The 16,404-nt window shown below is 36.9% G+C and overlaps 1 protein-coding gene across 1 annotated transcript; it reads right to left on the reverse strand.

The window, feature by feature from the left end:
• LOC128236231 (snaclec crotocetin-like) lies at positions 1–1,290 on the reverse strand. The gene is made up of 3 exons (XM_052951111.1): positions 1,267–1,290; positions 802–1,051; positions 1–402 (listed from the first exon to the last, which is right to left on the reverse strand). The coding sequence occupies exons 2-3, from the start codon at positions 1,046–1,048 to the stop codon at positions 134–136; spliced, it is 516 nt and encodes a 171-aa protein (XP_052807071.1). The 5' UTR covers positions 1,049–1,051; positions 1,267–1,290; the 3' UTR covers positions 1–133.
• Between the last annotated feature and the right edge of the window lie 15,114 nt (positions 1,291–16,404).

Genomic DNA, 16,404 nt, shown 5'->3' on the forward strand with positions numbered 1-16,404 from the left:
CAATTTTGGAACGTTTTATTCAATATTTGTAATAAATATGAATTCAAGTTCAAAAGACAGCGGATTTCGGACTTCAAGAGGGGAGGCGGTGATACACCCTCCATAACTATACATCTAATACCTCACATCAAATCTACTTTCTACTTGTTTCACAAATGAATCCGACTTGGTTCATAAGTGTTTCAGAGGAAATTTTTCCATTTGCTCGAAGCATGAGCCGATTTTCCGGAAACATGAAGTTATCCCGTCCTTCTGTCGGCTCGCCGCGAGCGAACCATGACGCGTCCGTGTTGTCAGGGGTGAGGTCAGTGTAGACGTCGTTTCCGTTGTTGTCAACGTGATACCACTGCCACACATTGCGTTTAACGTTCCAAAAGCCACCAATCCAGTAGCCTTCCAAATCTGAAACAAAGAAATATTTCGTACACAAATAAAATATATGTTTTAAAATTGTTTTAAAAATTCGTATTATTCTGAGAGTACTGACTAAATACAGAAAGCGTATGCTGTTTGTTTTAGTTTCAGTTTGCATTAGTCTATTAGATGGTTGGAGCCTTTTAATGATTGCTGGTTATTAAATGTATAAATACAGTCGAAACTCGTTAGCTCGAACTCCAAGAGACAGGCGAAAATACTTCGAGCCTCGAAAAATTCGAGCTAAGCGGAATGGCTTACATTCAGAATAAAGAAATCGGTCCTTACAATCCAGATCGAGCCAACGAGGAATTCGAACCAAGCGAGTTCGAGCCAACAAGGTTCGACTGTATGGGGAAAACTGATTAAATAAACGGTTACACGTACGTTTGAACCGTCGGCCCCCTAGTAGTGTATTAATATGATCGAGTTCTATTTCTGCGTTTATGTTGGCCAAGTAATATCCCCTGTCTGTGCAGTACCTCAGAGCTTCCGGGAACGACCTTGATCCCTCGTGAACCTCATAACAGGCGCCATTGTATTCGGACATTCCATTCGGACACTTGCTAGCATATGTGATGCCTAGCAACATCACCATCACCATGAGAACGATTAGAGAAGCTGATTTCATCATTTTCTGAATACAATATACACATGTAATATCATAAAACGCTATTAACAAGGAAATCAAAATGTCAACGCTTAGTTTAGGACATAACACCATTACGTATTAATATAAAATATAAGTAAACCACGATTCGATCAAATATTCATTTTTATCCAATATAAGTTAAAATCCAAAAATATGATTATGAACAATGCTTTTAAAAAATCGATTTTTAGGTACATTACTCCTAAGCAGTGTTGTTTCCGACAAATGCGTATCTTCTGATCTGTGAAACTGTTGCTATGTGGTTAAATATAGCTGCTGCAACCATCTGGTGCCCAGTGCTGGTCGTTCATCACGCGTGTCAGCGTATGACACGTTGTCTCTTCATGCTGTTACTCGGCAGATGCAGGCCCTAATAGCAACACTATATCGTTATGGCAATGATCTCAAAGCATATTTCGTGTCATTTCACTCGGAAAATGCTCGACAAACGGCCTCTGGCGATGTGCCTAGTTACCAGATCGTATAACGTGTGAACTGGATTAATGAATCAATCAAACAATAAAACAATTATTCGGAACATCTCGGCCATTTTCCATCTAAACAACCTCGGATTACAATGTCAGAAATCTTTTCATTTAACTACGCTGCAAGTAATATCAACTAAGCAGTTAAATATAAGGACTTTACTTTTGGGAATCTTAATTATTTATACTGTAATACACTTCATTGGCAATTAATTTAAACTTGGGTATACAAAACGCACGTTAAAACACAACAAATGATAAATACTATTATATAAATTTTTGCGAACTACTTCTATTTATGTGCCTTACATATTTGATTTGGGCATTCTATTTCATGTGTGTACGTTCACGGGTACACGTTTCAATGCTTATCTTGAAAAACGCTTGTGCTATGACAACGCTGGAGTTGAACACGTTTTTCTTATGATACAAGAACATGACTCAAGTACTATAAAGACCAGAGCAAACTGCTTATATGTTCTGGCCGAGAATATTGTTGCATAATCGAGGAGCCTAACACATTTTTATTTAAATCTAGTGTTGATTGCAGTAATCATAGCATCTATTAACAACCAAGTTCTCTAATGAAATGCTATGGTATCATACATTTACTGACAGTTAATTTGACAGGATAATTCCAATTCAGGTCAATTCAACCTCCATTTTGAATGGTAAAACAAAGTAATGTCATAAGTGTAATTTCATTTACATTTACAAACCAGCTAAGGGATCACTACGTTACTTTGATTATGTATCTTAGAAGCCGATTTCATTAGAAACAAGTGTAACAAGAGTTGTCACAGCTACGTGACCAATCCAGTTAGGCCTAATCGGACAAATAAACCTTATACAGCACAATATAGACCTGAGACCTTTACCTGTTGACCTTAAGGTCAATAGGGGTAATCTTTAATTTTCAAGGTAAATGAGATCAGGACCTTTGAGATATTAGATAACATTCGGAGCTCCTCGGCCATTTTTTTAAAAACAACCTCGGATGTATATGGACGGTTTACATACTTAAAAAGTGGTACGTTTAAGTCCGCTGCAAATAGATCGCGTAGTAATCTTATTTAGTAGTTAAAATTTATGACTTAACTCTTGGGAATCGTAATTATGTTTGCAATAATACACTTCACTGGCAATCAATTTAAACTGAGAGCATTGAATACAAATCTTAAACACTACATTGAATTAATGCTTTTATTAAAAAAAATACGGACTACTTCAACTGATGTACCGGCATACATTCGAGGTTGTTTTTGAAAAAATGGCCGAGGAGTTCCGAATGATTAAATAAGAGTCTTCTACAGGTAATGACCAAGCTTTTTGTGTTTATGATAACTGCAACCATAACTTTTGATACACTGACGTCAAAAACACTAGGGATTAACTGCTGGTCATTACCATCTTCTCTTCCAAGTTTGATAATCGCAGACACAAGCGTACTCAAGTAATCGATCGGACGAGCCTTTTTGTGCAATGTTTTCGCAACCGTAACCGTTCATATACTGACTAAAAATCAAAGTCATCTGATAATCATGACCCTACCCAAGTGACCACAAAAATAAGATGAGTGAAAACGCTTGTAACGTATTGTACATGCATGTTGTTTCGTCACGAAATCGCAAGTAGTGTAGCAGGTTTAATTTTCAGTTTAATCAATGTTATGTTTGTTTTATCATACCATAGATAATTGACATCAATTCGAAGTAATCATTATCTATTTTTATAAGCTCTCTTTGATTTTTGTTTGAGTGACATAAAACTGATTTTACATTTATGGTGTGTTTGCTTTTAAGCAAAATTCGAAGACTTTCGTAGCATAATTCTGCTGTATGATAAATGCTGCTACCGGTAAAATGTATTTCAAGTTTATACTTTAGCACACATGAACATGTTTGTTCTAACTTTGTTTCAACCTATTGTTCGATTACTTCGGCTAAAAAAATATTTGATCTGTGTAGCCATATTTAAGGTAAAAACTAAAAAAAATAATCTTGATATTGAAAATCATACTTATTTAACCGACGCCATGTGCTAAATATTTTTTGGATAATTATATTTTGAAAAAACAAATGTCAAATTATGCAATCTAAGCAATAGCAATCGGAATATTCGGAATCGGAGAAAATTACTGTGCTTACATAGAACGCATGCTTTACTTTATTTAATGACCTGCAATAAAATACATGGAATTTAATTATTTAGACAATTCACTTTCACGTCATTCAACAAAATGTTATTGGTAAGCATTTTTTTTAAAGTATTTAACTATTTTTTCGGTAGATCCGAAAGTTGGGGATGGTGTCTCCAGGTGTTGTTAGTCGTTAAAACCGGAGGTATGGGTGTAACCGGGAGTTTTAGGCGTTGGCTCAAGAAGCTAGTAGCGGGAGATCAAGGATGTGGCCGAGGATTTGTGAGTTGGTGGCGGCGGTCCCAAGCGTAACACCAGGATTTGGGGAGGTGGATCAAGGTGTTGACAGCTGTGCAATCAGGAGTTTGCAGCGGTAGACCAATGAGTTTGCAGGTGTGCAACCATAGTTTATGCGGTGGATCAATGAGTCAGCAGGTGTGCGACCAAGAGTTTTCCACGGTTGCTCAAAGAGTTGGAAGCTGTGAAACCAGAAGTTTGAGGCGTTGTATCCTGAAGTTGGCGTTAAGGGGTTTCTGTGTTTCTTTGTAACAATATCACCATAATTTAGCTCTATGCCGTATGCGATTATAATAATAGAAAAAAATAGTTACTATTAACCCATAAACGATTTTACTGAAGACTACTGAGCAAAAACACACATCATAGCACACATCGTAGCATCAGCTGCGTTTCGGATTTATCCAGCCCTTAGATTGGCTCGCTGTCAGCGAACCATGACGCATCTGTGTTGTATGATTGTACGCGTCACTTCCGGTGTTGCCTAGGTAATACCATTGTCACTTACTGCAATTATTGTTCCAAAAGCCGCCAATCCAGTAGCCGGCGTCCTCGAGCGATCCCATTTTAAACGTAGATAAAACAGAACACCGCTATTAAACTTACTTCCACTATAACCCCTTCTCCTTATCATCAATATCACCAGCAGCAGCTGTCATAGTTGGAGCAACAATGAAACATAAGTATAAAAGTAGCAGTGCATTCAGCAAATGTCAAATGGCCAATTGTATTCTTTTGCATTTAAATAAGAATAGCTTTTGCAAACATTGCACACAAGGTACCTCAAGTTCTAATGTGCTTAAAAAATTATTTCGAATGACACAATTAGGGAACAGTGGGCCAAAGAGCTATGGTTCTTGTCATATGCCCGGCACTCAACGAACTCAACATTTTGACAATCAATATCCTTATGCGGAATCAGCATGCCCTTTGTTCACATATAATTCACCATGTCATGAGCTACCGTATTTAGGGCTCACATGAACCGTACGCGGAATGAGCTCTATGCGGTCTTACAAAGCGTATGGTGGTATTTAGGTTCAATTCAATAAAACAATGATTATCGATTAACGCCAGAAAATAAGAGTGTGTAGCTAGTTTTTAAATCGATTGATAAACAACAAAAATCAGACTTGACCTACTTTTGAACACGTGGTTTTGCTGAATAAGGCCATTAATATGGCCGAGCTCTATATCTGCGTTTATGTTGACCAAGTAATATCCCATGTTTTGCAGTACCTCAGGGCATCACGAACCGATTTTATTTCATATAGAATCTCAAAGCATGCGCCATTGTATTCGGACATTCCATCCGGACACTGGCTATCATATGGCATCCCTAGCAACATCACCATCACCATGGAAACGGCAAGAGGCACATATTTTATCATGTCCTGAATATAATGATATCTATAATTAAGAGAATAGTGAAATATTTTAAAAAATGAAGCAATTATATCACATAACTTAAAGACGGATTGATCAATTAGTATTCTTTAAAAAATATATATATATTTTTTAAAACAGTGTTTTAGAAAAAATACCAGTACTTCTAAACATGCATTGTGCGAACACTGATTTTTTTTCAGACGAATAAGTTCCTTCTGATATGTATCAGTGCTATGAAATTGTTAAATACAGTTACTTGAATTGCCTGGTGCCCAGTGCTGTTCGTTCATCACGCGTGTCAACGTATGACACGTTGTCTCTTCAGGCTGTTACTCGGCAGATGCAGGCCCTACTAGCAACACAATCATTTTATGGCAGTGATCTTGGTGCCTTTGTGAGCTGTTTGTGCAAGAGTGCCACGATGTAATAAATACATGCCCATGGTTTCGAAGCATTTTTCATGTCATGTCCCTTGGACAATGCTCAAAAACCGATCAATTTAAAAAAATATATTCAAATTTAATTCGGAAACATTTGTGAATTCAAGGGCTTTAACTCTAGTTATAGTGTTGATTAAACTCGACCGAACCAGTATGCCAATAATATTACATGTAATAAATGTTGATCTTTTTTGTTTAACAACTGCTTTAGTTAGACAGTGGAATTGAACGAATACGGAGGACAATATGCTCCCTTTATGTTTTCCATACTACGCAAGCCATGTCATTAAATATCATTAGAAGCAATTGAGAAAAAATACAGCGACTTCAACGAGTATTTTGAAACGCACAGCCAGTACCAAATATCTGACGCATGCAAATATACACAGCATGCATTTGCGTTTTAAAGAATAAAAAAACCCCAGACCAGATCATATTGTTTTCTATTTAATGTGATATCAAGTGTTAAACAATAATACAGAGCTTTTGAAAAAATAGAAGCATTCAAATTATAACAACTGGAAGAGCAATTTTTATTAACTACATAAGTATATTTATAACACACACAAAGTAAATGCTATTAACAAAAAACATGAGTGTACATCAAGGAAGACAAATAAACAACATAAAATAATATTGTTACATACCCAAAATTCATTTCCTATATATTGATATTGTTCACAATCGTCCGATTTCAATTTGTAGAATGTAGGAATCAAAAATGGGTTGAACTTCGAAACAGGTCAAAAGTAATGTCCAGTCGTTTATGCAAACAAAGGTTTTGATATAGAGACGTTTACACATACGCACGCCCCAGAACTCATTTAATATGTATAATAAAATTGACGGGATAATAAATGCTCAAGTGAGCGAACATTTTGAGTTTGATCAAGTTTTAACGAGTCATTGGCCATAACTCTTGAATGTACAAAGCGATCTGGTGGAGACAACAAGTGAGATATTGTCCCCATTAACGCCTCCCCATTTGCTTAGAGATAAATACGAAATGATCCGAGTAAAAGAGGAAATAATGAATGTAGTAAAAAAATGTATAACTTAAATGCGAATGGCTGTTGATAGACTAGAATATTGCAGATAGAATGCCATTTAACATTAGTTACCAAGTTCAATTCAGATAAGACAATACATGTTAAAAATAAGAACCTATCAGATGGCAACACGTGCTCAAGTTAGGGAGAAAACAAAGATAATTTGGTCACTATTTTTGGTTTGCTATTGAAATAAACCGTTTTAATTGAAAACATTTAAAAGTCGTTTATTCTGTCGGAGGCGTTTGCAATAAAAAGTTAAGGCAGTTATATGAAAATGCATGGTTAATGAATTTTTATATGAAAATATATTCGATCGTTCTGGCGTTAAGTAATGCTGCTCTCCTCATGTCGCAATAATACACCACCTCGGAACTCGTATATACACTACATACAGTTTGTTGTAAAATACATCAAATAAAGGTGGTCTGTTAGGTAACCAAATATACCTGCATAAATGCACTAAAAGAAATGAAATACGCCATAACAACTAAGCCAGTAAATGACACTAACACTTGCCCACTATTCAATTTCATCAAATTCATAAACGAAAATTCAATAAGTACATTTTATAAATGTCACTGACCTCTTAATTAGTAAATTCACAAAGCAGAACAGAAGTCAACTTCAACAAAAGTACATAGTTTCAAAGTATATACATATATACATACATACACGGTAGGGGTATGATTTGTTTTACACCGCAAAATATAAATAAATAATTAAAGTATAACTATTAAAATCATAAGTAACAGTATGAGAAACAGTTATTGTAACAGAGGCTAAACACTATACTATATTTACATACCAAAAATACAGTAATTAATAGAGTTAATTACATCGACCAATACGCAAAATACATAATGGCGATATAATGAACTTACATGAAATTCAACATACATAAAAACATATTACTACGCCTTTCATAATAAATATGACTAATATGAGTCTCTATACAATACATGGTTATGTGATTAAATTAAGAGATAACTGTAAAAAAATCAGCTTAACCATACATATTTCTCATAAAAAATACAAGAAATAGCATCGCCATTTGGTCCGGTCGTTGGTCATTTTTTTGGAGTGTCTCCGAGTCATTTTCAACATTCATTTTGTACCATGTATAACAAAACATTTTTTTTTCTGTAACTGATGTTACATTTAAACTATATCAAACTGGCAAGTTTAAGTTTAAAGTGACACTCTTATTCAGAATCAACAAATTCACAGGTAAAACAAACTTAAATTTGAGTAATACACCCTCAACTACTTACTTAATTAATAATGCATTTATGGAAAATATTAATAACTATTAACAATATTATAAATGTGTATTTTATAGCTGAAAACGCAAAAATCATTAAATGATCGGTGAATGCTAAAAGATTTACTGCGATTTACTATGGTCTCATCAGAGAGAAATACCGTGCTTTTTGCACTTTTCGTTTAAATTAAACTCGTTATCCTTCATAAGAACCATTGGTTTTGACATTTGTTTATCCCTTTTGGTATATCAAAACAATTGTATTAAATGTTGAAATTATTTGGAAGTATTAGTGCATCTTTAAGGTTTGGGAGGAATCCGCAAAAAAGGCAAGTACGATTACACTAAGCTTTGACCAGTAACCATACTTCTTTAAAAACCAGACGAGCTAGCTTGTTTTCCATCTGTTACCTTTAGAATGGCAATGAATGTAGCAGAAAAAGTTCCATTTATATCAAATACATTTACTCTAACGGGCAAAGCCTTCCTAACAATTAAAATGTAAAGTCCATGTATTTCCCCAACAACAAAATGTCAAAATGATAAATGAAACTCATTATTATGATAAATGAAACTCATTATTATAGTAAAGCTGAACATCATTTACATTCCTGTTTCAGTTTTAAACAAAAGTGTACGATGTGTAAATCTAATTTCCGAGTCATGTTTATAAAATTGAATGCAGGGGTTCTAATGTTGCCAGCTGACTCTGAGTATGAGGGTAAGCGGGCATGCTTCCAAATTTAACATTTATTTCAAGGTACGTTTCAAATGTCCTAGCCAAAAAGCAATAATTTACAACTACACAATAGTCTGAAGGTAAAAGTACCCGTTCCTGATTTCAGAATTAATTATGAAATTTAGATTTACCCCTGTTTTTTTTCCTACATAAAAATACATTTAAATTAAATATGACAATGCAAATGCAATATTCAAGTATACACCCATGTCCATCAAACTTCAAACAAATCTATGTAACAGCGGATTATATTATACCTCAATAAAAAGCCATGACCTGTGTATGCTAAATATTGTTGATTTAAATATAAGAATATTACCAGACTTTGTCTTAGATTTATTCAAATCACGTGTGTAACAATAGTGATTAGGGTATCATTATACTAGACATCCGAAGCTTTACTTGCATAATTATCCTTATAACAAAGCCTTGAATCACGGAAATGTACATTTTTATGATTTGTTTTCATGTTGCGGAAATCATGTAGGTATGATGCAGTATTTGTTTACATATATCCCTATTTAATAAACCCCTATCAGGATTAATGAAAATGACGCGGGGTAAAAAATCGCATATCTATTAGTGAACGTTTTCATTAATAAATATATCTTTTATAAAAGTAAAGGTCAAAGCAAGTCGAAGTGAACTTGTCAGTGTTATCACAATAATTATCCAAATCACACAGCTTCAATGTCTTATAACACATCACGCATTCAAGACAGTGTTGCTTGGAAGCCAGATTGGCCACATTATATCATCCCTAACTAAAGATATTCACTTTCGACCGTTTTATTTTGTAGTTTGTATCAGTGACCCTTGGGACCCCAAAACGCAATCAAATGACAGGTCTCCATGATCTCTTTCTGTATACCAAGTTCGGTCACAATATGTCAACCCAAACTTGTAATTGAGTTTGACTCCGCACGCAGAGCCCGCACATGCATGTCTATGCCAACGCCGACGCCGAGGCGAATAGTACAGCCTTCTTATTCTTCGAATAGTCGAGCTAAAACACCAAATTTGGTAAATCCTGGTAGTGAAGAACTCAATGTACAGCTGTAGAATAACACAACATGCATCTCCTATATCAGTTACAGAATTTGTGCAATTTATCAGCACTTACATTAACAACAAAACTTTAAAATCCCTCGAAGAAAAGAAACTAACTAAATTATTGGATGAGAGTACAGATAATTCAAATCGAAGTCAGGCTAGATGGGTAGACGAAGAGTGATTTTTGAAGAGTACCTCGGTCTAATTGAACTAAGAGGGACCAAGACGGCAGACTTTGAAGCAGTTGTCAAGATCTTTTTCAATGAAAGTGGGATTAAGCTGACTAATAAACGCTTCATTCTAGATGACTGCAATACAATGAGTGGAGAGAAGACAGGAAGGGTTCATTTCTCTGAAAAAACTGCATTCAAATCAAACCAGTTAATTGTACGTTAACTAAAATAAAGTAAATATAATGAACTGATTTTATTTTACAAGACAACGTGTGCTATCAATAAGATAGTGTATACTTACAGTAATTTGTAAGTGTAAAATAGTAGAAATGGATAAGATACACTTTTTCTTGAATCATTTTTGCTTTTTAGGCTTTTAAAGAGAATACATCATGCCTGCCCACTTTCTCTATATGCCGGTTGCAGAAACGAAAAATACGAACTTTGATCTACCCGCCTTTTGAAAAAACAACAACAATGAAACAATGGCGGGAGTTACAAGTAGATGGAAATTGTTTGCATATTTTGCGAAATGGTCGTGTGTGTGTGAAGGCGCTCATAACTGTATGACTAGGAGCTATTGACATTTATTTGAGTTGTTGTCACAAGATATACTATTTTGTCAATGATTTTTGTCCACCAAATTAACTAACTGATTGAATCAATTCCCAAAATGAAGTATTTAAAGTAATATCCAGGTTTTGTAATTTATATTACTTTTTATAAGCATTAAATCAATTTTAATTGATACGTCATTATTCAAATGCCTACACGACAAATGCCTGACAGGAGGGCTCACAATAGGTTCATACTCCGATTAGAAAGTAATTTAGATACTTTGGATGCCTAAGACGAGGAGCTTGCTGACCCAGATGTTAAGAGGTATTCGTGCTAGGCAACAAGGAAGAAGTTGGTTTATACCATTCTCTTGCTGAACGACCTTCTGAAACCAGTAGAAGTACTGAACCGGTATCATCAAACAGATAAGTTTTTTTTTAACAAACTTAAATGAAGGCATGAACAAAGTCCTTGGGTATCATGATCAAGTCACACAGGAGAGGAACAGATGACGGATTAGAATTCTGAACAACTCCATTTAAATACAATAAGTTTTTTTAGTCTAGATTAAAGTGACTCAAATATTCTCTCATAGCCTCATCGCCACACGTTTTTGACTGCAATACGTTTGCAGAGGATGATAGTGATGCATTTATGGAAAGGTCCACATAGACTATACAATCGGGAGGTCTAAGAGTTGACAAAAATGTGGAAAATAAGTTCAATGGTGAACTATCATTTACCAAAGTAATTATCGATGCACAGTTATCTGAAACGGTGAAAAGTCATGTTGTTCAGTTCAAAATAACAGTGATGAGAAAATATTTGAAAGTTAAGATGAAGAATGTCAAGTTGATTTAAAGACCTCAAATTCCAACACTCAGGAAGTGGGCGCTTTGAAGCGCAAACAAACATGCCAAGAAACTGACAGTTTGGCTGTAAAACAAAAATGGCCGAACTAATCAGCACATGTGGCCCGATATCATCGGACGAATCAAGCGATGACAAATTGCATGAAATTTGCCAATCTCAACACGAGGCCCCAAAAGGGGAATGGCCCGAGCTGAATGATTCTTTCGATGAAATTGGCCAACCAGTGAGTGACGGGTTGGCTTGACTGGTTTACTGATCATTAAGATCTAAATCTAAACCGGAGAAGGTTAAAGCTCTTAGAGAAAAACATAAATGACCAAGGAACGTTGACAATTTACAAATATCAAAAGTTGAAGAGCAAGTTTGGAGACATCTGGAGAAAGATACAAAGTCTCATGACTTTGCAATGCAAAAGAGCCAACAAGATATGTGCATGGCTGTGTTGCCAACAATAAAAGCATTGCAAGTGTTGAAGCAAAGTAGCCCAGATTGGAACACCTTAAAGGAATTGACTGAGAATCTGATATAAAACTCTGGCACAATCTATAATTGTCTCCAATGAGGGAAGAATAGGGAGGATAAAAAGAGATTTGTTACCTATATGCAAGCCCCTTTGTGACACAATACTATCTGCAACGGAGTTATTTGGAGACAAGTTGCAAGAAAAAAAATAATCAAAATGATGACCACAAATTCAAAATGTTTTGCAGACAATCCGGACAATTGTACCTAAGTATAAAGATATTAACTAGGCTACATAAATGCTTTGTTGGTTTGTTGTCACATAAATTGTGTTTATGCATTAACATGTTAAATAGTTTTACATAATTATGAATGAGATTCAATTCTGATTTTAATGTTAAGTGCACTATTAATGTCATGGTTTATCTGTTTTACAGATGCTGATTAGTATATATTGGCATATATTAATATGTTATATTTTGTGCTTTATATAAGATCAAACCTGCAGGTAACGAGGGTGAGTATGCGACTTTGCTCAAACAGAACATGTTACATGTCCATGAAGTAGCTAGAGCTCACCTAGACAAAGAAGCACAACGGAGTAAGGAGCTATATGACAGCAAGTTGTCCTACAACCAGTACAGTGTAGGGGATGTAGTGTGGTGCCTGCATGAGACACGTAAGGTTGGTGTAACCACAAAGTTGCAAAAGGCGTACGATGGCCCTTATTTAGTCAAGGTTAGACGGTCTGCAGTTAACTTCATAATACAGCTAGACAAACGAGACACTGAGCGATTAATACACCACAAGAAGCTCAAACCGTACCGCGGAAGTTCCATACCGAAATGGATTCGAGAAGCACGCGCGTCGTAAATAAAATCCGTTTATATCGAGATCGCAGAAAACGCAAATAGGCACAATGAGACAAAAGGGCTTCTGGCACGATCAAGGTGTAATCAATGTTTTATGCTTACTTGTATTATTTTTTTCTTATGAATGGATCATACATTACAGATGATGAATGCTGAGCCATCCCGAAAGCAGTGGCAGTGCATAAGATGTGGGAAGCGAGACCGGAGGGACTGGATAGTTGGCCATATTCTGAAGGAACATGTCCCCATCGAAAAGGTGCCCTTCCGATGTACTCTTTATAAGTTCAGATGTCAGGATGGTGTGACGCTGAGGGACCACAATCAAATATATGCCAGACACCGGGAGGCAGAAGAAAGGTCGGTCTTCCCTGCTGACTATCGACATATTTTGATGAAATCTCCTCAACCCATGTATGTAAGCGAAAGTGACATGATTCGCCTTAATGCAAAGCCGACGGCTGTACTGGAGGTAGGGCTGGACGACATCCAGGATGAGTCGCCATTTCCGGATTGGCTGGGTCAACTCAGTGGACCAAGCACTAACGACCCACCTGTGCCAGAGTACACCCCAACAAATAAGGCACTTTTGAGTGACGCTAATGGCCTCTTTGATGCCATTACCTTTGGGGATTATACTCGCAGCCCCAGTGGGGACCTTCCAGTGTTGGGTGTATCGAACTCCGCTCAAACCACAATGGCGCATTCAGCTTCGGGTTACATTAGTCTGCCCCTGTAGCACACATAAGTAACCATACAGTTCCAACAGCAGCACCCGTATTGAGCCTGACTTCATATAGTTCTGCCCCTGTAGCACCCTTTGTTAACCAATCCGTTTCCACAGCAGCACCGGCATTCGGGTTTACTTCATTTAGCTCCGCCCCTACAACACCCATGGCGAACATGGATTATACAGCCAGTAAACTGCCTGCCGCGTTGAGAACCCCGGTTTTACCAAGGACACCCAGACAGCCAACACTCGACACTCCGGTGATGCCTACTTCGTCGTCTACCCCCATGTCAAAAAGACAAGCAGACGATGTTGTCGGGGTGTTGCCTACCCTAGAAGTCCGGATGGACCCATTATTTGGGGATATATCAAGCACAACGCCGCCGTCAACACCGCCACCAAGGCTAGAATTACCCAAGGGTTTGGCTGGCAGAGAAGAGGGAGTTCAAGTCGGAAGTAGCAGACGAACGGATACCGGGACGCAGACGTTTATGGAGGATCGCATCACTCAGGTCATTGAGGAGTGGTCAAATCGGACCATAAAAGCTTTTGATGAGAGCGTCAAGGCTACTAACGCTTCGGCCAGGGCCATGAAGGACAGCCTGGGTGAGTTGAAGGCCATCGAGAAGAAGGTGACACGCATATGCCATAGCATAGAGGACCGGTACCAGGATGAGAACCAGGAGCCGAGAGTGAGGAGCGTTGTCGTAAAGCGAACGGGAGAGGCACTACGCGATCGCAACGTGAAGAGGAACAGGAAAGGGGATTACTAAAGAAGAAGATTGATGTGTTCATTAGTTTATTTAAATGTTTATACATTGTAATTTATAAGGTTAATTGCATGTAAAACAAATGTTTTTTATGAACAATTTAAGGCACTGTCTTTTTAATGTTAATGATGAATCATTTGAATTTTAATGCATTTGCATTTGTTATATATAGATATAGGCGCGCTAGCCCTGGTTGAGCTTCGCCCGACTGTTAGCATATCCATTGTAAGGCACTTAAGATGACTATTTTTGCCTTCCTCGAATATAAATTGTTTATTGTTAATCAGATTATTAGATTCTACTAGTAATGTTATTGTGTGTTGTCATGATTTAGACATGAGATAACATTTTACATTTTAATTCAAACCTTGTTATAGCGGTATTTCACAGCAAAACAACGGCTTATATCCACGAGTATTCAGTAATTCACATTTAAACATTGGTACTTCCTTGTTTGGGTCGCCATTTTTGCTAAGATTCTTGGGAGTTCTGGTGCCAGTAGTGACCTCGATACGCTCTAGTTAGCATACTTTCACTTTCGAAAAATCACACTTTAATGATGTTTTCATGGCAGGTGATGATGGTTTTCATTCTTTCTTATGTTTGTTGTCATTACCGATGAAATATCTCGCCTTTATACTGTTTCATTAAGTAGAAACTTCGATTCCAAAATATTCCAAAGTTGTCGATTCATTTAAGCTGCCATCTTGGATTTCACTTGGCTGTCAGCCAATAGGCCCAACTTTTTGACCGCGTACCCCAATTTGTGGGACGTCGCCCAAATTTGCCCATAAATGCCCTATTATTCGGGTGCGCCCACCTGAGACAGTATATAAGATCCGGATTTTTCATATAGAGAAGGCAAGGCAATCCAGAATAACTCAACTGTAAGACCCGTCACGCTCCATTTCTTGACATTTCCTAAAAATAAGATAGAAAAGCATTTTAAAACAAGAAGTTCACATTGGAGCAACACTTTTATACAAGAATAAAAGCAATAATTATTATAAACAAGTAAAATACCACACTTTACAAAGAATAACGAATGCATAAAGTCACATTTACCTGATGCTGTTGTACATGTAACACATGTCGCTTGCCGTGCCAGAAAGCCTGCCTTTCAAACGATTGTTTTGCTGTGACCGCGTTATTTTCATACTGTTTCCGATGTTTGATGCGTACACATTGATTCAACTGTAACTGCATTGTGGTTTAATACAGTACAAGATACACAATATTAAACATTCGTTAAACTGTTCATCGTGTCCTGTTATTTATCACTGAGTTATACACAAGTACATGAGCAGAAAGTACACAGCGGTTCGACTAAATGCCGGAAAGTAAGGCACGAAAATATACTTAAATCCTCGTCTTAAACTCTACTGAGAAGAACAAAAGGAGTTGCTTGATCAGCTCATCCCCAGCATAGCGGCCGGGGGCGTAACAATATATATGCATATTGACTTTGTGGTATACGGTGTATATTATACCTAAATAAATTGAACCAGTCACTGGACGGAGTTAATTTGTGTATCCGGGGTCAGTTACAATATCAAGTGATGAGTCCAAGACTATATCATTCCTTAAGGATTTATGTGGAGTGATGTGAAAACGGACAGCTGATCAAGAGAACAACTAGACCTAGGGTATATGGGCGTGACATTAACATGTTATCTGATTAGAATACTGGAATACGATCGCAATGAAAGTACAAGTAAGGAACAAAAAACCCCACATTTTTTCAAGATGTGCTTGTGCATTCATTGCAGTATTGCCAATGACTGTTTAGGGAAATGACATGCCGTTTAAAGAGAAGTAAGATACAATAAGAGAAACCTTCATTGTTCTATATCTATGGAACGGACTATAGATAGACTGACCACGTGATTGGCCAGAGCCCGCGGAGCCCGGCACGCTCCAGCGTCAGTCATTAACTATAGCTCGATAGGATAACATGCAACTGTAGATTGTGTATTAAACTGTTAAATAGACATAGCCTTTTGTACTTGCCTTCACCCTTGTGTTGACTTTACATTAGCACTACTACAAA

This window comes from Mya arenaria, chromosome 5, assembly GCF_026914265.1.
Source record: "Mya arenaria isolate MELC-2E11 chromosome 5, ASM2691426v1".
Lineage (NCBI taxonomy): Eukaryota > Metazoa > Mollusca > Bivalvia > Myida > Myidae > Mya > Mya arenaria.